The sequence below is a fragment of the Mesoplodon bidens genome, assembly GCF_964165515.1.
Source record: "Mesoplodon bidens genome assembly, contig: HAP1_SCAFFOLD_540, whole genome shotgun sequence".
Lineage (NCBI taxonomy): Eukaryota > Metazoa > Chordata > Mammalia > Artiodactyla > Ziphiidae > Mesoplodon > Mesoplodon bidens.
The window spans coordinates 21,421-47,210 of NW_027672302.1; the positions used below are offsets into that span (position 1 = coordinate 21,421).

Genomic DNA, 25,790 nt, shown 5'->3' on the forward strand with positions numbered 1-25,790 from the left:
ACTAGAGAATGGACTTGAGGATATGGGGAGGGGGAAGGGGAAGCTGCGACAAACTGAGAGAGTGGCATGGACATATATACACTACCAAATGTAAAATAGATAGCTAGTGGGAAGCAGCCGCATAGCACAGGGAAATCAGCTCGGTGCTTTGTGACCACCTAGAGGGGTGGGATAGGGAGGGTGGGAGGGAGGGAGATGCAAGAGGGAAGAGATATGGGAACATATGTATATGTATAACTGATTCACTTTGTTATAAAGCAGAAACTAACACACCACTGTAAAGCAATTATACTCCAATAAAGATGTTTAAAAAAAAATCTTGGATATTTTGGTCATATCCAGTTTTACCTATTATGAATAATGGTGTTACACATTTTTGTGAACAAATTTGTGTGACATAAGACTTCATATCTCTTGGATAAGTATGAACTATTAGGTAATTGCTTGGTCATATGTAAATGTATATTTAACTTTAAAGCTTTCATGCTACAAGCCCATTAACAATGTATTCATGTTTCTCTAGGTCCACACCAAAACTTGACATTAACAGTTTTTTAAATTTTAGACATTATAGTGGTATGTAGTGGTATCTCATTATAATTATAATTTATACGTCTTTGATGGAGCAATCTCTAAATATATATAAATTATATATACTTAATATATATGTTGTATACAATATATGTAAATATTTTAATTAATTTTTATTGGAGTATAGTTGATTTACAATGTTGTGTTAGTTTCTGCTGTACAGCAAAGTGAGTCTGTTATACTATACATATATCCACTCTTTTTTAGTTTCTGTTCCCATATAGGTCATTACAGAGTACTGAATAGAGTTCCCTGTGCTATACAGTAGGTTCTTATTAGTTATCTATTTTATATGTAATAGTGTGTATACATATAAAAAATATAATTAGGCACTTAAAAATAAAAGGAAGACATGCAAATAGCCAATAGGCATATATTCATAGATACATATACTTTACATTTATATATATAACATATCCATAAATATATTTTTGCCATTTTCTCCCATTGGATTGTCTTTTTATTTTTGAAGTGTAAAAATTCTTTAATCTGTATATAAGTTCTTTGCCAGATATTGATATTGCAAACATTTTCCAAGTTTGATCTTTCCTGTTGATTTTCTTAATTTTGATTTTTATTCAGCAGAAATTTCCCTTTCCTCTGTGGTTGTCACTGCCTTGTCAGGGTTGGGTTCTGACCCCTAGTCGTTGGAGTAGAGGCCGTCAGATCTGTTTCTTAGCTGTGTTTCTGATCTGCGGTGTGAGGTCGGGAGGACTGGAGCACTCCCACTGGGATAGAAGCCATTGAGTATTCCTCCTCTGGAGGTGTTCACCTGTGGGTATGCTCTGTTTTGTCTCCTTTCGCCCATTGTGTGGGCTTACAAAGTACACGGCTGTTGGTACTGCTCTCAGTCCCACCTTAACCATGGTTATGCCGGCAACTGGCCCTGGTGACTCAGGCATCATTTTCACCAGGCCACTGGCTCAGATCCACTGAGGTCAGGTCCCAGGACTGCAGTAGTTATGTACCTGGACCCACTATGTGAGATATGGAGGCAGCTCAGACTCTGGCCTGGCCAAACCCCAGCATGTATGTGCCCACAAAACCCACAGCTGCTAAAGCCAGACCTGTCTCAGCTGCAGGAGCACTTGTCCATTGGGATGTTCCCAAGTGCTGAATTTAGGAAGCCATCAGAGGAAGTGTAATGCCATGATTTGCACAGCCATGAGGAGAGATTTCAGCTCTTCTTCCTTAGTTGCATGTTCCCTGGAACTCAGCTGTGGTTTCAGCCCCATCTCTGCATGTGGGCCACCCACTGGCGTCTGCTCCCAAGGGTGCTGGAGCACACGAGCTTGTCAGGCAGGAGGATGTAGAAGCGGCAATCAGGGCAGGCAGGCTGCCCAGGTGAGAGGGTGCTGGGTGGCTATGGGATGTACGAGCCTGTCAGGCAGGAGGGAGTCAAGGTGGCAAGCTGGGCAAATGGGCCACCCAAGCAGGAGAGTGCTGAGGTGATGATGGCTGGGGGCATGTGAGCCACTCTGGCAGGAGCCCTTCCTAGTGCCTGTGGAGGCAGGGGCCGGTGTGTGAGGAGAGAGGCTGCAATGGGGGCCCCGCCCTTTGTGCATCACTCAGCAGTGGCACTTTGCTTCTATGCTGGTCTGGGCTTCCTCCAGGAGCATTCCTTGTTGTGGAGCTCCTCACTCCTATCCCCTTGAGCTGTCTCCTCACAGCCAACATCATTCCCCTTCCTGGGTCTGCTCTTCAAACCCCACATTCCAACACTCAGCCCCCGTGTGCACCAGTGGTCACCAGTGGCTGGGGCATGCAGAGCTGTGGCCAGACCATCTGTGTAGGCCTCACTCTCTCCTGCCTGCCACAGACTGGCTGCTGCACTGTTCTCTGAGCCACCAAATTTCTCCTTCTGCCCCAGCTTCTCTCCCCGCTGCTTCCCCAGATGCGGGAACCTCTTCTCACCTTCAGCTCCGCTCCCCTGCCCAGGGTCACAGGTCACGTCCCACTTCATCTGCTCTTCCTTTTCCCTTCTTTCTTTCGTCCTACCTGGTTACGTGGGGATCTTTCTTGTCCTTTCAGGTGCCTGAGGTCCTCTGCTAGTGTTTATCAGGCGCTCTGGGAGAATTGTTCCATTGTAGATGTTTTCTTGATGCATTTGTGGGGAGATATGAACTCCACATCTTCCTACTCCTCCGTCTTCTTGACTGACTAATCAGCAGTTTGAGTTTTAAAAGGCCACTTGTCCCCCTTTTTTAACCTTGGTTTCAGGTTCTACCTAATTTAGCTAATTAGGCTCAGTCTCAGGTCATTGTGGTCTGTATTTACATTTCTGATTTGTACCGATTTGCAAGACAAAGACAGTTGCTTTTAATTCCCCAAAGAACTGGCCTGTCACCTAAATAATATTGAAAGATTGATTTGCCCAACTACGTTTTCTTTAATTTGCTTTTCTGTATCAGTGAGAAGATTTCCAACTAGACTGAAATTTCAGAATTCTATAGTCTAGAACTTTATGGTTTAATTTATCATACCTTCAAAACTTGCATAAGGCATTCAACAAAGACCCTCTTTCTGAGTGCACAGATTAGACCCAGAGTAAAGTCTCCATTCTTTATTTTTATTATCCCTTAAATATTAGCTGTCAGTTTTTACTTTATATTGTATAGGCTCAGGTAATCCCACTGGTTTCCTTTAGTATGTTTAATTAATATTTCCTTCATATGCCGTCTTGTAATATCAAGCAGGGGAAGAATTTGCCAGTGAAACATGTCTATCCCACACAATATAATTAGGCAAAAGAGAGGTAATTATCTTATACAATGCCCATTTAAACATACCAATTTTTATAAAGACTCTGGGGTCCCCAGAGAGTGGTTGAGCCAAGGGACTCAGGCACTTTTGTCAATCTTTTAACTTGATTAATTGGTCTAACTTTTGCCCCAAGTAATTGTTGGTCAGGTATCTCAGTGTAATTTTACATGTATAAAATTTATATGTAATAAAATATACTTATTTTAAACTGGGGTAAATAGGGCAGACTTGTTTGGGTCTGGCCCTTTAATGTTGATGACAAGTAGGAGATCCCTTTGGCCCATCCAATCTTAGGTAGTATTGTATCCAATCTTTGATTTATCTCATTAATGTCTGTTTTATTTATCCCACTTTAAAATAACCATCTAAAGATTTCTTATTCATTTAGAAGTCCCTTTAAAATTTTCACCTTGTTGGGAAAAAGTTTTTAGACTTTTCCTTCAGTTTTTTCCCTGTTACTTAACCTAATTAACAATAATTATTCTAATGTTTTTATTAGCATCTGTAAGACCCATTTAGGGGAAGCAGAGACCACAAATAAGGTTTCCCAAACCAATTTTTTGGGTTTGTTTGAAACTAAAGGAGTTTTTAGGTTAACCATTATATGTCTAATTTCCCACATTTCCCCCCATAGGAGCCAATGAAACAGCTGTTTATAATGAGAGCTCTCTAAAAATTTACCAATTTAGAAGTTTCTCCAATTTGAAGGATCCATGATCTGCCCATAAATGAGGTATACCTTAATAGTGACTCAAACCAATAAGACGCAAGAGGCTTCCCCACAAAAGAGTGTAAAGGATGCTGTCTAAATAAGATCCAGAAAGTTTACTCCCAAAAGTAGTTTAAGAAAGTAATGGTCTTTGTTGTACAGGCTGACACAATGAAGGTTAAGATGGCAAAAAGCCCCTGAGAGTCGTACAGTCAGACAAAAGACTGCTCAGAATCCCAGTCTATTTGACTGGCTGCCAAATGTACACCATATAAGTACTTTTGGATGGTAGTGACCAAGTTCTCAAAACACACACACACACACACACACACACACACACACACACACTCTGAAGAATATCAGAACACTTACATTTCAAAGACACAGGAAGAGAAATGCAAGTTTCCCCTAGAAAGCCTTTTGTTTTTTTGAAGTCAGAATTCTGAAAAGATGTTTTTATCAAGCCAGCTTTTTCTAACTTAACTGCATATGCAATAAAAGAGTCCTATCTTAGTCATTTTTAGGGCAAGATTTTCTTTAAGTCCCAAGTAAGTAAGCACTTGTAAATGTAAATTTTGTATGTACATAAACCTGGCCAGGATATCCGTTGGAGGCTGGAAATCTGTTGTTCCTTTTTCTTTTGTATTGAAAGCTAAGTTCCCCATTCTGAGTTCAATTTGTGAAGATCACTTTTATTTTGACAAACTCTATTAAAGTAGCCAATTCAAGGAAGACAGGTTAGTCTTCCACCTAATTACCCAGTCCAACTTTACTCAGTGTCTTTCACCTGAGCAAAGTCTCCCCAGTGTTTCAACTGAGGATAAACCACACAGTGTCTAAACTGGGCAAGATCTTCCCAGTGTCTTTTAAGTGAGGCTAACCCACTTGAGCAAAAGTCTTCCCAGTGTTTTTCTACTGAGGATAAGCTCTCAGTGTTTAAAGTGAGTAAAAATCTTCCCAGTGTCTTTCACTGAGGGTGACCCAGGTACTTCTTCTTGAAACCAAGTTTCAAGGATAACCTACTACTCAAGAGAAGAGTTTAACACCACTGAATAAAACTTAGGATCATCAACCAAAACTGGAGATCCAAGAACCAGGAGATACTCACCCAAATTCGTCTGGACACTCTGAGAAAGCGGACAGGCCCAAGAAGCCTCTGCTGGCGCCAGGACTCTGGATCCTCATAGAGTTCAGGCAAAGAAGAAAAGTCTGCTCTGGGCCCCTTCATTGGTTGCCAAGACTGCTGACTGAAAAATATGCACAACCCAAAAGGAGAATTATGTTTTATTTGGCAGATTTTCTGAGGACTTAAGCCCAGAACACAGCCTGTCAGATCACTCTGAGGAACTGCTCAGAAGACCTAAGGGAGGAGTCAACCAAAACCAGGTAGTCAGAACATCAAAAGATTACTATTAATTAAAGAAAACTAGACCTCTCAAGTTAAGGACTTTAGCACTTTTCTATGTATGAGAAGATGAAAGAATCTGGGCTCCGTGAAATCATTCCTTTGAGATGCACCTTAACTCTAGAATCAGTACCCTGTTTTTCTCCATCCCGAATCCCCTCAAGGTGCTCAGTTGAGGGTTCCTGCTTTGACGTCTGACTTGATGACTGCAACATCCTTTGTCTACGGATATGGCAGGGAATATTTTTCATCCACGGGTAAGAAATTGAGGAGAAAATTAACATAATTCAAGATATAAAACCATTACAATATTAAAAATTCCCAAATGTCAAACAAACATAAGTACCCTTGACCTGTAAAACGGAAGATGCCAAAGAAGGGGAAAAAAGAAACACTAAAGAAAATGTAGAAAATAAAGCATAAAATAAGATGGCAGAAATCAATAACAGTAGAACAATAATTAAATAAATCAAGATAAATGTTATCATAAGATTTTTAAATTTCAAAAAAAAACCCCATCAAACAAAACATATTGAAAATAAAGTCATAGAGAAAATTTAGAGAGCAAATATGAATGCAAAGAAGACCTGTTAGGTAGTTAGTGAGACGTTAGCAGCAAGGAGGTGACAGTGGTGTGAAAGACAAGAAGAAATTGAGTCACACGCAGCCACCTGGGGACCCTCCCTTGACTCCACCCAGAACGGGAGAAACTATGGTCGGGTGGTGGGCAGCTTATCCTGATAAAGAGAGGCACAGCAACACCAGGGGACTTCTCCAGGCTGTGCATGCCCAGACCAGACAGGCGCATAACCTATAGTAAATCCAAACTCATTATACCATAATTACAATAAATTACATGTGGTTTTGCCCCTCCCCCCACCCAGTAGGAATCTCTTGGGGATTCAAGGATGAGAGCATGTGCAGCAGAAAGCTTGTTACATAGCTCAGGACTGTCAATCAAATAATGATCCTTGTCACTCACCCCCACCTCTCTGCAAAATGCTCCTTAAAAGCACTCGTAAGCCTTTCTAGGAATGTGCTTTCAATTTGCAGAAACAGTACACCCATCCCCCCCCCGACCCTGAGAGTGTACCTTTGCTTCGATATACTTTGCTTTGGGCCTGCTTCACTTCGCTGAAATAGCCTGTTCTCAGAAACAGCCTGCTCTTTCTCTCTCCTCTCTCTCCCTCTCTGAGAGTGTACCTATGCTTAAATAAACTTTGCTTTGTGCTTAAGCTTAACATGGTAGTTTGCGATCCTTTGCTTACTATCATGGAACCAAGATAGCTGGTCCAGGCCTTCCACTGACCTCCTCGGTTGAAGCTATTTTGTTACAAAGCATGTCCACATGGTGACAGACCTAAGTCTAAATTTTGATAAAAGGTTGAATTAAGGTGAGAATATCATATGGGAGGAAAAGACTGTAGGAAAAATAGTAGATGTAGGAGATATGTTTGTGAAAGTGCACATTCATGGCAATATAGCCAAATAAACTCACATGCTCACGTTCCCACTAAAACTGTATAAAATTATGACCAAGAAGCAGAGAATACACATTATTGTAAAGCCCTCATGGGGCATTAAGACATATTTACCATGTGAATCCTTCAGTGAATCTTGTGTTACTGCTAAGGGATAGAAAGTGGTGTCATAAGGGAATTTTGTGTAAGACTCAAAGCTCCCTTTCTATATGGTTCAGGCTGGACTTGAAGCTTCAGGGGCCTGGGAGGATGGGGCAGGAAAGGCAAGGCACACTCAGAAAAGAGAATACATACATAACACACTAGGAATATCTGAAGAGGCTGCTCAAGACCTGGCTCAGCCCCAAGGGTTTGACTCCTAGTCCTACTCTTCACCCTACAGCCCGTTAGGGTCAGGACCTTGGCTCCCCTAACCCATTCCTAGCTTCCGGGTATAGAATGAGTGCACGTCTGAATGTTAATGTTCTCTCAAAATTTACATGTTGAAATCCTACCTCTTAAAGATAGGAGGCGGGGCCATGCAAAAGTGCTTATGAGCTTTCATGAATGGGATTAGTGCCTTATAAAAGAGACTCCAGAGATATCTCTAGCCTCCTCCCATCATATGAGGATACAGAGAGAAGGCTCCAGCTGTGAACCAGGAAGAGAGCTCTCACTACGAGGTGGCCATACTGGTGACTTGATCTTGGGCTTCCCAGCCTCCAGAACTGTAATAATAAATGTCTGTTGTTTTTAATCTACCCAGTCTATGGTATATTGTTATAGCAGCCTTAATGGATTAAGACCACATATTTCAAAATTTATCTGGAGAGTGGGGACTGTCTTATCGTTGCAAACTAAGAAGTTGGGTTGAGACAACATATGAAAGATTTTTTTTTAAGTAGAAAATTATGGATTATTGGATTTGAAAGTACTAGATTGGTTAAGGAAAATGAGTACGTGTGTGTGTGCGTGTTTGCAGTGTGTCCCAAAAGTTTTTGTGCAGTTTAAAGATTTACTAACTCCAGAATTATAAACACTATAAACTTACAAAAACATCATTTGAAGGTTTAACTGTTACCAGATGCAAGTCTGTGTGCCTGATGCACAGTGAGGCTAAATACTGAAACATCAGAATTTGGAGCAGAGAAAGGTTTACACAGTGCCATGCAAGAAGACACGTGGCTCATGCCCAGGAAAAACCCCAAACTTCCTGAAGGCTTTCAGCAAAGCCTTTTTAAAGGCAAGGTGAGGGAGGGGCATGGCTAATTGTTGCAAATATCTTGGTGTTGGATCCTTTGTTCTAGCAGCTGGCCAGATGGGTCAGATCCTGGTCAGGTCACGTGTTCCTGTAAACCTCCAACAAAACAATTATTATTCTCTGTTCTGCAACTTTTTATCTCCATGAATGGGCTCTTAAAAGTCAGAGCCTTAGCAATAGGCTATCCTGTATATTTCAGGCTATAGGCAACATTGTTTTCCAAAAAGTGCAGAGCCAGCCTGGGTCACAGGGATGGACAGAGTTAGCTCCGGCAACAAAGCATAAAGATTAAAGTAAAAAAGATCTAATGTGGAGTCAGATTTGTTCTTCCCTATTACATAACTATTTATCATTCTTTCATACTTATGAATTTTGAAAAATAAATTATTTTAATTTTTGTGTGTAGTTCCCTCTGATAGAAAATGAGGCAAAACATACACTATTCAAAATTCACAAAACTAAATAAGTGTAAAAGAAATTCAAGTTCTATCCCTGGGTTTACACAAGACACAAACATGATGTGGGAAAGTTGGAGCTGAGGACAAAGGAAATCCTGAGTAAAAATGTCTGTGAAACAGCCAGTCTTCCAGGGTCAGCTTAAGATGTTCAAGAGTTATCAAATTGGTGGGCCTCAAGTAAAGGTCTCTAATGGATGAAGGAACCAGGTTCCAGATGCAATGAACAGAAAATTGGCTAAGGTCTCTCTGACAGGATGAGAGTAGTTGGAAGGAGGGATCTGGAAGCCCCAGGAGGGTGCAGGTGTCTGTGGGTCTGGATGGGAAGGCGGGGCAGTGATTCAGCCTGTTTCTCTTATTGCCCCTCCCCCACACTCAGGAGCCCTTTGTGACAAGGCCACAGCTCTGTGATGCAGGCCTGGGGTTCTGCCATCAAGTGAACTCCCAGTGCTCTGTTGCCTGAGGGCAGCAATGCAATTCAGAAGATGGAGAATCTCTTTTCTTCGAAAAACATTGTTGCTATCTGGCTGAGATGCAGCCCAACTTCCTGGGTGATTAATATCATCCTTGGGTTCCTGTGTGGACTGGTGCTCTTCCTAATGTTACTCCCCTGCTTCCAGAGTAATCCATTCTTAGCACCACCTAGGAAACATAGAAACATCAGGAAGGTAAGAAACCTTTGGCTTAATCCCAGCAGAGATTATCTCTTTTTTTCTTATTCTTGTTTCCACTTTTCTAAACCACCTAGAGAGACTCCTGAGATGGGAACTCTCAGAAAAGTATAGAACATCATCCTTCTAGGGAAAAGCCAGGCCAGAGAGGGGTTAGAGTGGGCATGAGGATTTCTAGCCTAAGATCGTAGACCAGGAGTTCAGGTATGGTAGAGGGCTCCAGGGCAAGTCCCAAATGCAGTGACTAATAATGGTCAAGGACTGGATTACTAAGAGTTCAATCTCTGCAGGAAGGCTGACCCCTGAGCCCTGGTTCACCAGCCACCTACCCACAGCGGGTGTCACAAGTGAGACCTTCCTCTGTGTTGGGGCTGAGCCCCTGAGAGCCTGAGAGAAGAGGCTGGAGTGGAGGTCTGGCCTTGGGAAGCAGAATCCTATCTGACAAAGCTCACGTGGACATTTAGGTCTGAGAATGTGTGTGTTTCTTGATCAGAGGAACAGTGACAGAAGAAATCTATGGTGATTAAAACTTAAAAAATCCTTCTTGGGCTTCCCTGGTGGTGCAGTGGTTGAGAGTCCCCCTGCCAATGCAGGGGACGCGGGTTCGTGCCCCGGTCCGGGAAGATCCCACGTGCCACGGAGCGGCTGGGTCTGTGAGCCATGGCCGTTGGGCCTATGCGTCCGGAGCCTGTGCTCCGCAACGGGAGAGGCCACAGCAGTGAGAGGCCCGCGTACCGCAAAAAAAAAAAAAAACCTTTGCACGCTTCAAAGAAGAAAAACTGAAAATATTGTTATCCACTTTAAAAATAAGTAAAAGGGGAAGAAAACCCACAGAGTTTTAGTTAAATGTAGAAAGTCATGTTGTTCATGAACACAGCTTGCCTAGATAGAGGACAGTGAGAGTTGGGTGTTCGCCCCTCATTTTTTCTTCTCTCTCAGCATCAAGTAGAGCTGAAGGGGAGGAGCAGGAGTAGGAAGAAAAGTGGATCTTTGAAAGGTAAGCCTTTGCCATTCAGCCCTGCGCGCCCCCGAGAGTTAGCTTCCATCTCTCCTAACCCTGAGGGCCCAGCTTCACGGTCTCTGAGGATGCCAGTGGCAGAGCTTATTCCTCAGGAAACAGAGCCTGAGCCTAATTAACGTGGAAGCACTTTGCAAAGGACAAACCCTTTTCAAATGAGACTTACCATCACTGTCAGGGACATGTGGCCTTGGACACTGATACTTGGGCTCCAGAGTCTAATCCTCCAAAGATTTCCCTTAAAGGGCCATTGCACTCAGCCTCCTGAAAGACTCTTAGGCCTCTGCCTTCACCACCATGACCCAGTCTCCTGATTTCCAGCTTGCAGAGATTGCCTGGAAGAACTGGAGGGGACTCACAACCTGGTTTCACTTCTGCAAAGGTAAAGAATCTTTCCCCTTCTCTCCTGGGTCGTCCTTCCTCCCAGAGCCTATAATGTGACCCCAGCCCTGGGAGGGGGAGCCATGGGAGGGCGTGGCTAAGGCCCTAGAGTGAGGGAGAGCAGGAGCTTTATGAAGTCAGTGTGGGGGCAGAGGAGGGTTCTTGGGCTGCAGGTGCCCACCCCTGCCTGTCCTGTCCAGCCATCCTGGCCCCATCTGCTCTCCTACAGCTGCCTGGGGAGGCTTCCTGGCAAGGACAACTTTCATCAGCTCTCATGTCAAGACCCTCCTGGTGAGGCGTGCAAAGCAGTGCCTGCTGGAGCCTGTGGAAGACACTGCTTGAAGGGTCGGGAACCCTGCGTGAACACCTCCTGTAGGGTTTCCTTCCTTGATCCAGACACTCGAGAGGTGCTGGAAGCACATATTATACGGTTTGGGGTAAAGCACAGGTGGACCCTACCCCTCAAGGTCCTCAAGGCCATAAATGTCTTTAAGTTGAAAAAGTTCCAACCCTCCACCGTTCTGCAGTTTGCCTCTTCCCCTGCAGCTACCTGTGTGTCTGGGTCCCACTCAACAGTCCAGTTTGCTGAGTTCCTGGAGAAACCTCCTCAGGCTCATTCAGGAGAGAAGGTGATAACAGAAGAGTCAGTTCCTACCCTGAAGAGGCCTCTCCTTGTCCCCTCAACTGTGTGTAAGGAAATCCAGAGTGCCCTGGGAGCGATTCCATCTGGTGACTGCCATGGGCCCTCAAAGGCTTCTCTGACTGGACAGGAGGGCAGGCCACCTTCTCAGTCCCTCACACTCAGCCTTGTGGGCAGAACCTGGAAGAGTGAGACTGTGGAATGGGTCAAGAGGGACAGCCTAGAGCCAGGTCCAAGTTCAGCAATGGTCAGGAATGAGCCAAGAGAGGAGAGTGGTGGTCAGGCCTCAGGAGACCCCTGCCATAGGGTAACAGTGATGGAGGTGAACTTAGGATCCCAGTCTTTGAGAGGTGAAGAGGCCAGGGAGGCTGTGGAGGCCAAGGAGTCTCCTGCTCTTCAACCACAGTCTCGTGTTATCTTGGAAACCAAAGTGTTGACAAAATCCCAAACCACAAATGTACATATGAGGAGTTTAGAGGTGCCAGGGGCCAGTAAAAGTTTCCTACTACCTAGAATGTCTGTTTTCCAACATCCAGGTGAGCCATGCCTTAACATGGAGGTTGCTAGTGAGTTTAACTCCAAAGTAAAGGTACAGTCAGACAACCAGCTTCAGGACTTTCCCAAACACAGGTTCCCTGCTGCAGACAACTTGGCTTCTCAGGTGCCTCAGTGCCATCCCCAGAGAGTCCCCACCAGAGACAGGTTAGCTTCCCAGGAGCCAAGTGGCCTTATGGAAGCCCAAAGGAGCAACCTAGGGCAGCAGGAGCCCAAAACTTCAAAACTCCAAGACTCATGGAAGAGCCAGAGCAAGATGATTGCCCCTACTTACAAAAGAGAGGACTGTAGGGGGCATAAACCAGGAGAGCATGAAGAAAGGTTTAAAGAATTAGGGACCTCTCAAGCTGGAAGTATGCGCCACCCTGCCCAGGTCAGGGGAATAACGGACTCTATTGGGAGCAGATGTCTCCAGCGCATGCCAGAGAAGAAACATAGCCCTCCAGAAAGCCTCTTCAGAAAAAGGATGAGGCTATTTTTAAAGTGGATTTTCCCCAAGAAAAAAGTCAATGGTCGAGATGCTCTGCAAAAAAAAAAGCCCATATCAGCCACTGCCCGGAGTCACGGATCAGTCAAAAGCAGATCAATCTTGAAGAGTGAGACTGCTGAGGGTCAGGCACGCATGGCAGCTGTTGGACAGATCCTAGAAGAAAAAAGAGCAATTCACCATGGACTTCATGCCACAAAGTTAAATGAACACAAACTGGAATTCCAAGTCCCAGTATGTGGGTGTTTCTGCTACCATAGGCTTACCTCCTACCCAGAGCAAGGGAGAATGATGGGTTATACAGCCTGTAGTCATAAAGCCACCTCCAAGGGCCAGAGTTGTTCTATGAGGGAAAGGAAAGTCAGACACCAACATAGTTTGAAAAGTGTAAGGTTCGAAGATGAGCAGCTGGGCCTAAGGTGCCTCCCATCCTTGCCCCCCAAGAAGGGTTTGTTTCCAGTTAGTACCTGCCAGTATGGGCCAAGGATTCCAGGTGCCCCAGCCCGCCATCAACACTGTCCAAGGCATTGTCATCTTTGGGGAGGTGTCTTGCCTGGTCGACAGTAAAATCCTTCTTTAGTCTTCCCTTTAGTAGGAAAACATGTCTCCAAGTAAAAATTCAGTCCATGTAGAGAAAATGATTTTCTCATTAGCACATCCAAGATATTTAGTGTTCCCCAATACATGTATATATATATATATATATTTTTTTTCCTAATAAAAGCATAGTGTAATGGCTGCTGTCTGTGCTGTGCACTTTGTCTTCTAGAAGGGATGGGCATGGAGGGAGGTGGACAGTAGCATCACAAGCTTGCTCCTTGTCTCGTGTCCCTTCATTGCACCTTATAATACTGTCATTACACAAACCAAAATTACTCTAACAATGAGACGGGAAAAACCTATGAAACCCACACCCAAGGATCTGGTTCAACCAATCTTTCTCCTTCTTCTATGCTACTTTGAACTTTATGCAACTGTAGTGGATAGGTTTACACGATAGGGCTGGAGATTCCAATTCAGTCTCCAGGAAGTGTCAGAGCCAAGTGGATGGAAGTTTGGGGGGAATAGAGTATGGGCTCTGAGTTCAGAAACAGGAGAAAGCTTGCCCCTGGATCTCTTGGTAGGGAATATACAACATCTGCTCTTAAGAGTTCCTTCTCTCTCTGATGAAGGCTGGGATTGAGATATGCCCTATGAACCCCTTTTAGCTTAGCCATAATAAAATGTACAGCATCACCCTCCCCCACCTCTGTTTTTCCTACTTTAGAGCAGCAGCAAGGATGGCATTTCCAGCTCTGTGTGTGTAGGTGAGGGGAGTATCAGGGAGGCTGCTGAGGGCTGTGTTGAGTCCAGTCCCATATAAATGAATGGCTATGTTCATGGGTCACCTACCTTCCACTCTATGTTAACCCCAGAGAAGGAGTTTTGGATGAATGGAATAGGGGTGTGACTGTGGGTAGTAACTACCTGATGGTCAAACACTGTGAATTTAGGGTGGGATGTAGGTGTAGAAAAATCACTGGATCCAAGGAAGGAGGCAAAGTGGTACCAGATTCCCATAAATGTGCAGTTCTGAAAGAGCAGCCCCCTGACATACAACCACCATCTAAAGGCCTAAAGGGGAGGAAAAGTTAAGGGTCCAGTAGCTCATCATGGCCCCACCCCAGGGTCTCTACCCTATTCCAACTCTAAGATCACAGACCTAGAGAAACCACCTTTAGGTCAAAACAGAAAGTCAAACTTATAGAAGTAAAGCAAATCAGGGAAGGTTAATCTCTTAATACTATATTTAATAAGCTTACACATCATCTCCTCTTGACTTTTAGAAAGGATAACTTAACAATAGGTGTAAAAGCCAGGACTAGGGAACTTGGGATGTGACTCCTAGTCTGGTGACCTTCACATAAACACATGGCCCAAGGACTGCTCCAGGGGAGAGGTGGGGACTGGCTTGTGATTGTGTAGTAAGCCTTGCCTGTCTCCCAGTCCTTGATCATCCCAGAGCCTGGCAGGTGAAGAAGCAATCAGACAGGATTTGTGGTGGTGTGGAGGTGACCTGTGCAAAGTGGATGGGGCCGGGTGCAATCCAGGAGTGTTCCACTGATCTGCTTCTGGCACAGCTTTTCTTGTCTCCTGACCCCCATCCATATGGAAAAGCAGGGAGATGAGGAAGAATTTCTCTAGAGTGATTTGGTGCTTTCTGCCATGTGCAGGGCGCATGGTGGACACAGCTCCAGGTGGTGTCTTTCTCAGTGTGGAGATTTCTGTTCCAGCTGATGCCCCTGATCCAGATGACAACAGAAATGGACCCCATCCCCCATCCCTGTCAGGCCCCTCAACACGTGGAAATGCTGTGACCTGGGGTGGAGGGGGCAGAGTGAGCACAGGACTGCTCACACCCCTGGTTTCTCCCTGGAGCCAGGCCCTACCTCTGGGCCCCAATTCCCAAGGCAGCCTCCAGAATGGGCACAGCAGTGAGAGTGGAGCCAGGACTTGTGGGAGAGGTCGGTACCCAGAGGAAAGAGTTGACAGGGCTGGGACCTGAGCCTGGCTGCTGCTGGGTCCTCTCAGGGGCACCCAGAAGTGAGTTCTGGGAATATGGGGAAGCTGGACTTGGACCTCTCGGCTCCTGCTGGGAGAGTGCCACAGACAGGTGATGCTGATGGAACAGCAAGAAAACAGAAAGAAGCAAGTCCCTTTGCCCTTCTCTTGCTGCTCCATCTTCCATAAGGTACAGTAAGACAAGAAATTGAGAGACCAAAAGAAAAAAAGAAATGGAGAGACCCAGAGACAATACACAAAGACTTCACAGACACACCTCTCAAGAGAGACTTCTCACGCAAACACCTTTCTCAGAGATCACATACTGAGACCTCACACAGGGACCTCATGTTGCTTCACAGACCCTCAGACAGAAACCTAGCACAGATTTAACAGATTTCCCAGAGATACCTTCCAAAGGGACCTCATACAGAGACTTCACACAGAGATCTCACCCAGAGACAACACACAGAGACTTGGCACAAAGACCTCACAGAGACCTCACATCTATTCTTCAGTATCCATTGACAAGTCTTTCTTAGTGAATAGGAAACCACTTAGCAAACTGGCAGCATGATAAATATATCATCAGTTGTGCCCCTCTGAGATCCACCAGACACTCACTGTCAGCATTACTCTAAATGGGGAAATGTTTGAGAAGTTTTGTTCTTTTGTAATGTCACTGCCTCTGAACAAAAGAATTATACATTCCAAATGTAGATTTGCAAATTTCATTGTTAGGTGTTCATTAGCTTGAAAATCACAAATTACATTTTTTTATTTTTATTTATTTTAGAAGAATGAAGAAAATAATGTTTATTTCTTAGAAATGCATGTAGTACTCTATTTTTTATTTTTAAAAATTTTTATTGGAGTATAGTTGATTTACAAATTTGTGTTAGTTTCAGGTGTACAGCAAAGTGAGCCAGTTATACATATACATATGTCCACTTTTTTTAAAGATTCTTTTCCCATATAGGCCATTACAGAGTATTGAGTAGAGTTCCCTGTGCTATACAGTAAGTTATTATTATCTATTTTATATATAGTAGTGTGTATATGTCAATCCCAATCTCCCAATTTATCCTTCCCCCCTTATCTCCTGGTAACCATAAGTTTTCATTTGTACCCTTTTTTTTTAGGAGAATCACAAATTTTAAGCACAACTAGAACACTGTCAGTCTCCAGTGAGGGAAAATATTTGTCCAGTTTTAGTTATCATCCAGTCAAATGGTATCTGGCACATTTTTTACTTTATTGAGGACAAAACTTAAACTTGAGATGGCTTACTTGTTTCCTTTGGAAACATAAGAAAAACCTGCAACAAAGGTACTCTAGGAATGAAATAAACCAAGAAAGAAGCATCCGGACTCACATTCACTTCCCAGAGGGCTGTGTAACTAGCACATTATTTTGCACATAATAGCTTGCATCAGGTTTGTGGGGTTTGCTTTATTTTTTAACAGGCCAATAATCATGTGAGGATTTTTCACAAGTCAAATTTCTGGTTTTAAATTTTACATTCTGGCAAAATTATGCTTCTGAATATTATTTTATTTCTTAAAATGTGGTAATGCCCTAAAATGATATTACACAATCATAACGTTCAGCTAACATACTTAAAAAGATGGGCTATTAAGGCTTCATTCTTAAATAATTCTATGAAATGCACATTTTCTAAGACATGCAGTTAGGATCCATTTTATATTCATTATAGGGTTAACACATTGCTTTAAAAATTTTTGAAGGATTATAAAATATATGACTTAGCCTATGCTTGACATTATACATGTTACCTCATAAAATTACTGAGGGAAGGATACCTGAATATCTGAATTGAAGGTAGTCTACATTTAATCTACATTTGGCTTATAACAATGAATAATGAAAGGCTTTCATTTATTATATATCTCACACTTTCCAAAGGGTACACTTCTAAAACACTACTGATTTCTCACTGCTAATAAGCAACCTATTGTCCTTGCCTTGGTAAAATCTATTTTAATGACAGCTGGTTGTCTCCCAGATTATCCATTGGTATTACAGCATCACGGTCTTTTAAGAGGAGCAGGGCTGACACGAGGACTCTGGGCTTATTTCTACAAGAAATTTAGTTTTTCTATTCTCCTAATTAACAAATGTATAAGTATTAATTTTTCACTTTACTCCCTTTCGTCGTTGAATCAGAAAACAATGGACTGTGGTCACGTATGTCATCTAATACTCTATCAGATCACTTTGTTTTAATAGTGCAGCTTACTCAGGTAACTTTACTGATCCGAACCAAATGGAATCAATTAGGAAAAAGTTCATACAGGAAAATATCCTTTTCAAAGTTGACTATTTTAACACAGTTAAATAAGCGATTATTTTTTAATCCTTTGAGTTAAAATTGTTCAGGGTGGCCAAGAAAGTCTGGAAACATGAAAAATGTCCATAAAAGCACTTTATTACTATAATACGTTGAATGTGTTGCTCCTCATTATTAATTCACAGTTCATTAAGCTGGGCAAAATCACAATGAGCAATGTGCATTAAAGCAAAATTCCCATCAATCATTTTCCATCTGCCATACATTGTGTCAGATGATTTGTGTGTCTAATTTTCATGGAAAAACTTGTACTTTTACTCCAGAATAAGAAATCAAGGGGGATCAATCTATTAAAAAGATATTAATATTCCCAGACTCTGTGGCCTTCAGTATTTTCTTTTTAAGAAGATTCACCTACTGCAAATCTTATAAATATTTTTACCATTTAATATGCCCAGACAAAATGGATACAAAAATTAGATAAAAGAGAAAACAACAAAAACAGATCCCCTTTGTTTTCAAAACATTTGATGTTTACATCAAAATATTTTGTTGAAAATGAAGTGATTTTTAATCTATAGTTAAAAGACACTCTAATGATATTTAGAACATATTACAGATCTGGATTTTTACAAATAGATTTTTATTTAAAACAGGTCTCACACTGATATCAATAAACCAGGCACTCTAGAACAAAATGTGGAGATGGCAATTATGCGATGACTTTTTAATACTCCAAGGGAAAAAGAGTTTTTCCAAAGTAGTCCATCTACAATATTAACCCTTAAGATCTACTCCCCTTGATAGGTTTCAATATTATTTTCTGTTTTATACACATTTACTTTATAATTAACTCCTACAGGAGGACATTTCTGGAAATGTTCCCAGATATCTACAGCCACACTTTCTGTCATGATCACACCATGGAAAAAGTAGGGAACATCCAGATCCTGATGATCCAGGGGTTTCATAATTACCCCTTTGAGGTCAGTCAGAATCACAATCATTCCCAGAACAGGGTCGGTCTTTACATTTGTGCCCCTAGACATGCAGATTGTAACACTACCCACCCAAAGGCAAGTTGTCTTCCTTACTCAGGTTTGCAGGGGCACCACTCACTGTGGTAGCTAGAAGAGTCCGTTGCCCCCACCCCGGACCTGCATTCTGTACTCTCCACAGACACATCGTACTACAAATATACAAGTGGTGCTGATGAAACTTCCAGAAAGCTATAAAATAATGCATGCCAGGCATGGTAGATGAGGATTTAGAAAATGCTAACATCTTCTCTAGGAAATAAAGGTGACATACCTATGTGGCTTTAAGCATTTTTGTGCATTAGCTGGCCCCCTGGATCTGGGAAACAGCATCTGATTTTGAAGTTTCTCAGCCTCATTCTCTGCAGTGAAATCTGAAGCTCTCCCTTCCTTCTCTGAGTCCAGAAGCTGGAATTGATACAGTCTGCTCTCTGTGATTTCTCTCTACCATTTGTTTCCAATGACCACTTCAACTCAGATATCTCTCAAATCAGGGATCACTCCTAAACTTCAGGAGGAAGGTCACTGCCCTTTTTATTCCCACCACAATTTTATGCTAGTAACCCTTTACAGTGTCAATAAACTTATTTTGTAGAATGTGCCCCCTGGACTCCACCTGCTAAATCTGTTTTTTGGGCAAATCATTTGTTACTTACCTAAACAAATTTTATAAAATCATATTTCATAAAATTGTATTTTATAAAATGTTATTTTCTTATTTTATAAAATTGGTAAATCTAGGGATTTAGGCTTAATTATTATTTTTAAAAATGTTGGTACTCATTTTGCCAATTTTTCTCTTTTTACATATATCAGAAAATGTGTTAAGAACTCAACTGTGAAGATACCACTATTTTTATTTTTTTTCACTTTTCGTACTTAACTTTTATAACAAACCTTTATTATTGCACAGGAAACATGAAAGTTTGTTCCTTGGAAAACATCAGTCTTAAGAACGTAAAGCTTAGCATGTTAGATCTGCGAGTAGCCTTGCCTTTTTTTTTTTTTTTTTTTGCGGTACGTGGGCCTCTCACTGTTGTGGCCTCTCCCGTTGCGGAGCACAGGCTCCGGACGCACAGGCTCAGCGGCCATGGCTCATGGGCCCAGCCACTCTGCGGCACGTGGGATCTTCCCGGACCGCGGCACGAACCCGTGTCCCCTGCATCGGCAGGCGGACTCTCAACCACTGTCCCACCAGGGAAGCCCAACCTTGTCTTTTTTTTAATGTTTTTTTCTGAATTGTTAAAAAAAAAAAAAGCCTTAAGAGCTTAGGAACAGAAGCAAATTGAGAATTAAAATCCAACTCATTCAAATGAAGTTTGTCAGAATAGTTTGTGTGTGGAGAGGACAGCTTCTAGGCACTTCAGAGAAACCAGCAGGACAGAATTGAGAATATCCAGCACCTTACAGGGCTTCTCACAGAAATGCTTTAATGCAAAGAGGTGACTAGATTTCACAGGGAGACCAGGGAGAGGATGCAGAGATAATTAAATCACATTCAAGCACCTGTTTACCTGGGAGGTAAGTTCCTTCATATTGTGGTCAGATGCTGTTTAGGGGGACACTGGTGCAGGGGAGGTGTTGGGAGGATGAACTCTTTTCTGAGTGATTTTGCAAGTGTGAAAATTCATCCAACAGAGATGCTAGAAAATTTTGCTCCTAGTAGCGAGCGTCCAACATGATATTTTGGGACAAAAATATGTATTTGGAAGAATTTTTCACAAAAGAGCAGTGATGGGAGGAAAAGATACATATGGGCCTGGCTAGTAATATTCTTCCTTCACAATTTTCTTGTGGGTTCCTGAGGCCTGTTGTGACTGCTTGGAGACCTGGTCCCCAAGCAATGGCCCTCTTTGTCATACTCAGGGTAACCCAGGAAGTTGCTTGTCTGAAGCAGAAAAGGTTCTCCCTTCCACTCATGTCCTCTTGCTGATCAGATGAACACATGGCATAATCTACAGCTGAGAGGTGTTTGTTAACTAGCTTTGTTTCATAGGACACAACTCATATATACTCTACAGTAATGTTTATCACTGTCTTTTATAATCTCAAGGTAAGAAGTAATCAGTGTTAAAATCATTCTACTGGAATAACAAAGCACATGATTTTTTTCCCCTAATAGTGATTGTATTTGTTTGCTAGGGCTGCCATAACAAAATACCACACTGGCTACTAGGTGGCTTAAACAACAAAAGTATATTTTCTCATAGTTCTAGAGGCTAGAAGTCCAAGATCAAAGTATCAAGTTTAGTTTCCTTGAGGTCTCTCTCCTTTGATGGCTACCTTCTCGCTGTGTCCTCACATGGTTGCCCCTCAGTCTGTGCATGTCTGTGTTCTAAAATTCCCCCCTTATAAAGATACAAGTCATATTGGATTAGAGTCCATCCATATGATCATTTTACCTTAATTTTCTCTTCCAAAGCAGTATTTCCAAGTAGAAGTTAAGCTTACTGTACAAGCAATCAGGTATTTAATAAGAGGCATTGCTATGGAGACAAAAAAACAATGGTTAATAATTGAGGCAAATTTCGGATCAGTTTTTGAGTTCTGAGGGTAGACAGTTGAGAAGATCTCTAAATGTCAGGGTTAAAGCATCTTTTGTAGTTTGAATGTCCATCAGATGTTCAGGTAAACTTTCTGAGTGGTCCATATAGCAACAGGAACGAAGAAGATTGTCTAAACATGAGCTGCTGTGGAGATTTCTCTGAAGTTTATATTAAGGTATCTACCTTCAGTATGCAGGACTTCAGAAAAAAAGGCAGTTTTAGTTGCAATGATTCCAAGTCAAAAGGGTGGGAGAAAATTTGGAAACACTAGTTTGGAGAGTTGTAGTCAGGTAGTGGAGGAAACTAGAAAAATTCAGGATACAGTTCAGTTTTCAGGTAATTAACAAAACTTCAAGGAAAATTAATAGCACTAGAATCTAATATCCACAATACGTATTTTGGTTTCTATTGAAAGATAATTTTTCCCTCTAAAATCACCCTCATTTCTATCAAAGATAGCCAAATTAAGACAAATTTGTTTGCAAAATAAGTCTAGATTCAATAAACTTGGTCTTATTTATATAAGTATAGCAAGGATTGTGACTGACCATATAGGCTTGTTTTTTATTTTTATTTTTTGCTTTTATTAAGAGAATTTATTGCCTCTCTCTCCTCCCAATAGCTCAAACGTGAAGAAGCAACATCAGAGGAAGACAGACAGACAAATGGCTCTTTGAGTTTGTCCTTCTTGGCACTGGTGAAGGAAGAGGCAGCTTTCTCGAAGTTTTTATCTGCTTAATTGGATGTAGTGGAGAAAGGCAAGGAAAGTCAGAGGATAAGTGAACAGGCTCTGCACCTACCAAGGATGTGTTATCCTCCTAATTGTCCCAGTAGGAATATTCCATTCATGTTCTTTGATCTGATCCTTGCATTGGAAGACACTTCTTTTTTTAATCTCTTTTTTAAATTTAATTTTTATTTTATATTGAAGTATAGTTGATTTACAATGTTGAATTAGTTTCAGGTGTACAGCAAAATGATTCAGTTATACATATACATATATCCATTCTTTTTCAGATTCTTTTGCCATATAGGTTATTACAGAATACTGAGTAGAGTTCCCTTTGCTATACAGTAGGGTCTTGTGGATTATCTATTTTATATATAGTAGTGTGTATATGTGAATCCAAACTCCTAATTTATCCCTCCCCATACCTTTTCCCTTTAGTAACCATAAGTTTGTTTTTTAAGTCTGTGAGTCTGTTTCTCTTTTGTAATTAAGTTCATTTGTATCATTTGTTTAGATTCCACAGATAAGTGATATCATATGATATTTGTCTTTCTCTGAATTACTTCACTTAGTATGATAATCTCTACATCAATTCATGTTACTGCAAATGGCATGATTTCATTCATTTTTATGGCTGAGTAATATTCCATTGTATATATGTTCCACATCTTCTTTATCCATTCATCTGTCAATGGACATTTAAATTGCTTTCATATCCTGGTTATTGTGAATAGTGCTGCACTGAACACTGGGGTGCATGTATCTTTTGGAAGTATAATTTTCTCCAGATACATGCCTAAGAGTAGGATTGCTAGATCATATGGTAGTTCTATTTTTAGTTTTTTAAGGAATCCCATAATATTCTCCATAGTGGTTGAATCAATTTACATTCCCACCAACAGTGTAGGAGGACTCCTTTTCTCCACACCCTCTCCAACATTTTTGTAGTCTACAGTTTGTAGACTTTTTGATGATGGTTACTCTGACTGGTGTGAGGTGATACCTCATTGTAGTTTTGATTTGCATTTCTCTAATAATTAGCGATGTTGAGCAGATTTTCATGTGCTTTTTGCCCATCAGTATGTCTTCTTTGGAGAAATGTCTGTTTAGATCTTCTGTCCATTTTTTGATTGGGTTGTTTGCTTTTTTGATATTGAGCTGCATAAGCTATTTGCATACTTTGGAGATTATTCCATTGTCAGTCCCATCATTTGCAAATATTTTCTCCCATTCTGTAGGTTGTCTTTTTGTTTTGTTTATGGTTTCCTTTGCTGGGCAAAAGCTTTTAAGTTTTATTAGGTCCCATTTGTTTATTTTAGTTTTTGTTTTCTTTCCTCTAGGAGGTGGATCCAAAAAGATATTGCTGCTGTGAAAGAGTGTTCTGCTTGGATTTTCCTCTAAGAGTTTTATAATATCCCATCTTACATTTAGGTCTTTAATGCATTTTGAGTTTATTTTTGTCTGTGGTGTTAGAAAATTGTTCTAATTTCATTTTTTTTACATGTAGCTGTCCAGTTTTCCCAGCACCACTTATTGAAGAGACTGTCTTTTCTACATTGTATATTCTTGCCTCCTTTGTCATAGATTAATTGACCATAGTTGTGTGGGTTTATTTCTGGGCTCTCTATTCTGTTCCATTGATCTATATTTCTGTTTTTGTGCAAGTACCATACTGATTACTGTAGCTTTGTAATATAGTCTGAAGACAGTGAGCCTGATTCCTCCAGCTCCATTTTGCTTTCATAGTATGCTTTGGCTATTTGGGGGTTTGTGTTTCTATACAAATTTTAAATTTTTCTGTTCTAGTTCTGTGAAAAATGCCATTGGTGGGGGCTTCCCTGGCGGTCCGGTGTTTGGGACTTCACCTTCCAATGAGGAGGATGCGGCTTCGATCCCTGGTCAGGGAGTTGGGATCCCACATGCCATGCAACCAAAAAAAACCCAAAAAAACCCAAAAAACAAAAACCAAAAATCAAAGCATAAAACAGAAGCAATATTGTAACAAATTCAATAAAGACTTTAAAAATGGTCCACATGAAAAAAGTCTAAAAAAAAAATTCCACTGGTAATTTAACAGGGATTGCATTGAATCTGTAGATTGCCTTAAGTAGTATAGTCATTTTGACAGTATTGATTCTTCCAATCCAAGCACATGGTATATCTCTCCATCTGTTTGTGTCACTTTCGATTTCTTTCATCAGCATCTTAGAGTTTTCAGAGTACAGGTCTTTTGTCTCCTTAGGTAGATTTATTCATAGGTATTTTTTTCTTTTTGATGTGATGGTAAATGGGATTCCTTCCATAATTTCTCTTTCTGATCTTTTGTTTTTAGTGTATAGGAATGAAAGAGATTTCTGTGTATTAATTTTGTATTCTGTGACTTTACTGAATTCATTGATGTGGTGTATCACACTGATTGATATGTGGATATTGAAAAATCCTTGCATCCTTGGGATGAATCCCACTTGATCATGGTGTCTGATCCTTTTAATGTGTTGTTGGATTCACTTTGCTAGTATTTTGTAAATAATTTTTGAGTCTATGTTCATCAGTGATATTGACTTCTTTTTCTTTTTTTACAGTACCTTTGTTTGGTTTTGGTATCAGGGTGATTATGGCCTCATAGGATGAGTTTGGGAATGTTTCTTCTTCTGAAATTTTATGGAATAGTTTCAGAAGAACAGGTGTTTAGTGTTCTCTAAATGCTTGAGAGAATTCACCTGGGAAGCCATCTGATCTTGGACTTCTGTTTGTTGGGAGTTTCTTTTTTTTAAATAAATTTTTAAAAATAAATTTATTTATTTATTTTATTTTTGGCTGCATTGGGTGTTTGTTGCTGTATGTAGGCTTTCTTTTTTTAGTTGTGGCAAGAGGGGGCTACTCTTCATTGCGGTGCATGGGCTTCTCATTGCGGTGGCTTCTCTTGTTGCAGAGCATGGGATCTAGGCATGTGAGCTTCAGTAGTTGTGGCATGCAGGCTCAGCAGCTGTGGTTTGTGGGCTCTAGAGAGCAGGCTTAGTAGTTGTGACCCATGGGCTTAGTTGCTCTGTGACATGTGGGATCTTCCTGGACCAGGGTTCAAACCCATGTCCCCTGCCTTGGCAGGTGGTTTCTTAACAACTGCGCCACCAGGGATGCCCTGTTGGAGTTTCTTAATCACAGTTTCAATTTCAGTACTTGTGATTTGTCTGTTCGTATTTTCTATTTCTTCCTGCTTCAGTCTTCGAAGGTTGTACCTTTCTAAGAATTTGTCCATTTCTTCTAGGTTGTGCATTTTACAGGCATATAGTTTCTTGTAGTAGTCTCTTATGAGCTTTTGTATTTCTGTGGTGTCCATTGTAACTTCTTTTTTATTTCTAATTTTATTGATTTGAGCTCTCCCCATTTTTTTCTTGATGATGCTGGCTAATGGTTTATCAATTTTATCTTTTCAAAGAACCAGCTACTAGTTTCATTGATCTTTCCTACTGTTTTCTTTGTCTCTCATTTATTTCTGCTCTGATCTATATGATTTCTTTCCTTCTACTAAATTTGGGTTTTGTTTGTTCTCCTTTCTCTAGTTGCTTTACTTATAAGGTTAGGTTGTTTATTTGAGATTTTTCTTGTTTCCTGAGGTAAGATTTTATCACTATAAACTTCCCTTTTAGAAATGCTTCTGCTGCATCCCATAGGTTTCGGATCTTCGTGTTTTTGTTTTCATTTGTAGGTATATTTTTAATTTTTGCTTTGATTTCTTCAGTGATACATTGGTTGCTTATAGCATATTGTTTAGCCTCCATGTATTTGTGTTTTTTACAGTTTTTTTCTTGTAGTTGATTTCTAATCTCATAGCATTGTGTTTGGAATAGGTGCTTCATATGATTTCAATTTTCTTAAATTTACCAAGGCTCACTTTGTGGCCCAGTGTGTGATCTATCCTGGAGAATGTTTCGTGTGCACTTGAGAAGAATGTGTATTCTGCTGCTTTCAGATGGAATGCTCTATAAATATCAATTAAGTCCTTCTGGTCTAATGTGTCATTCAAGGCCTGTGTTTTCATATTGATTTTCTGTCTGGATGATCCGTCCATTGATGAAAGTGGGGTGTTAACATCCCCCAATACTATTGTGTTACTGTCAATTTCTCCTTTTATGGCTATTAGCATTAGCCTTATATATTGAGGCGTTCCTGTGTTGGGTGAATATATATTTACAATTGTTGTATCTTCTTCTTGGATTGATTCCTTGATC

At 41.1% G+C, this 25,790-nt stretch overlaps 1 protein-coding gene and 1 long non-coding RNA gene across 4 annotated transcripts in view; one reads left to right on the forward strand and one right to left on the reverse strand.

The window, feature by feature from the left end:
* Positions 1-4,915: 4,915 nt before the first annotated feature.
* Positions 4,916-25,790, reverse strand: part of LOC308610370 — a 31,069-nt gene continuing 10,194 nt past the window's right edge. The window contains exons 2-3 of the long non-coding RNA XR_014014526.1: positions 20,688-20,771; positions 4,916-5,310 (exon numbers count right to left, since the gene is read on the reverse strand). This is a non-coding gene — a long non-coding RNA (uncharacterized lncRNA). The remainder of the gene's footprint in view (positions 5,311-20,687; positions 20,772-25,790) is intronic.
* On the forward strand, positions 8,053-12,963 carry LOC308610368 (spermatogenesis-associated protein 31A6-like; the record flags this gene model as incomplete). 3 transcript variants are annotated; one of them, XM_081259531.1, is made up of 4 exons in its annotated part: positions 8,053-9,312; positions 10,255-10,312; positions 10,655-10,715; positions 11,261-11,346. In XM_081259531.1, exons 1-4 carry the CDS (start codon positions 9,130-9,132, stop codon positions 11,301-11,303), a joined length of 345 nt encoding a protein of 114 aa, XP_081115657.1. In that variant the 5' UTR covers positions 8,053-9,129. The 3 variants fall into 3 exon arrangements, 2 of the variants coding, with proteins under 2 accessions (XP_081115657.1, XP_081115656.1); XR_014014524.1 differs by lacking the exons at positions 8,053-9,312; positions 10,255-10,312; positions 11,261-11,346 and adding an exon at positions 10,944-11,067 and having other exon boundaries at positions 10,499-10,715; XM_081259530.1 differs by lacking the exons at positions 8,053-9,312; positions 10,255-10,312 and having other exon boundaries at positions 10,540-10,715; positions 11,261-12,963.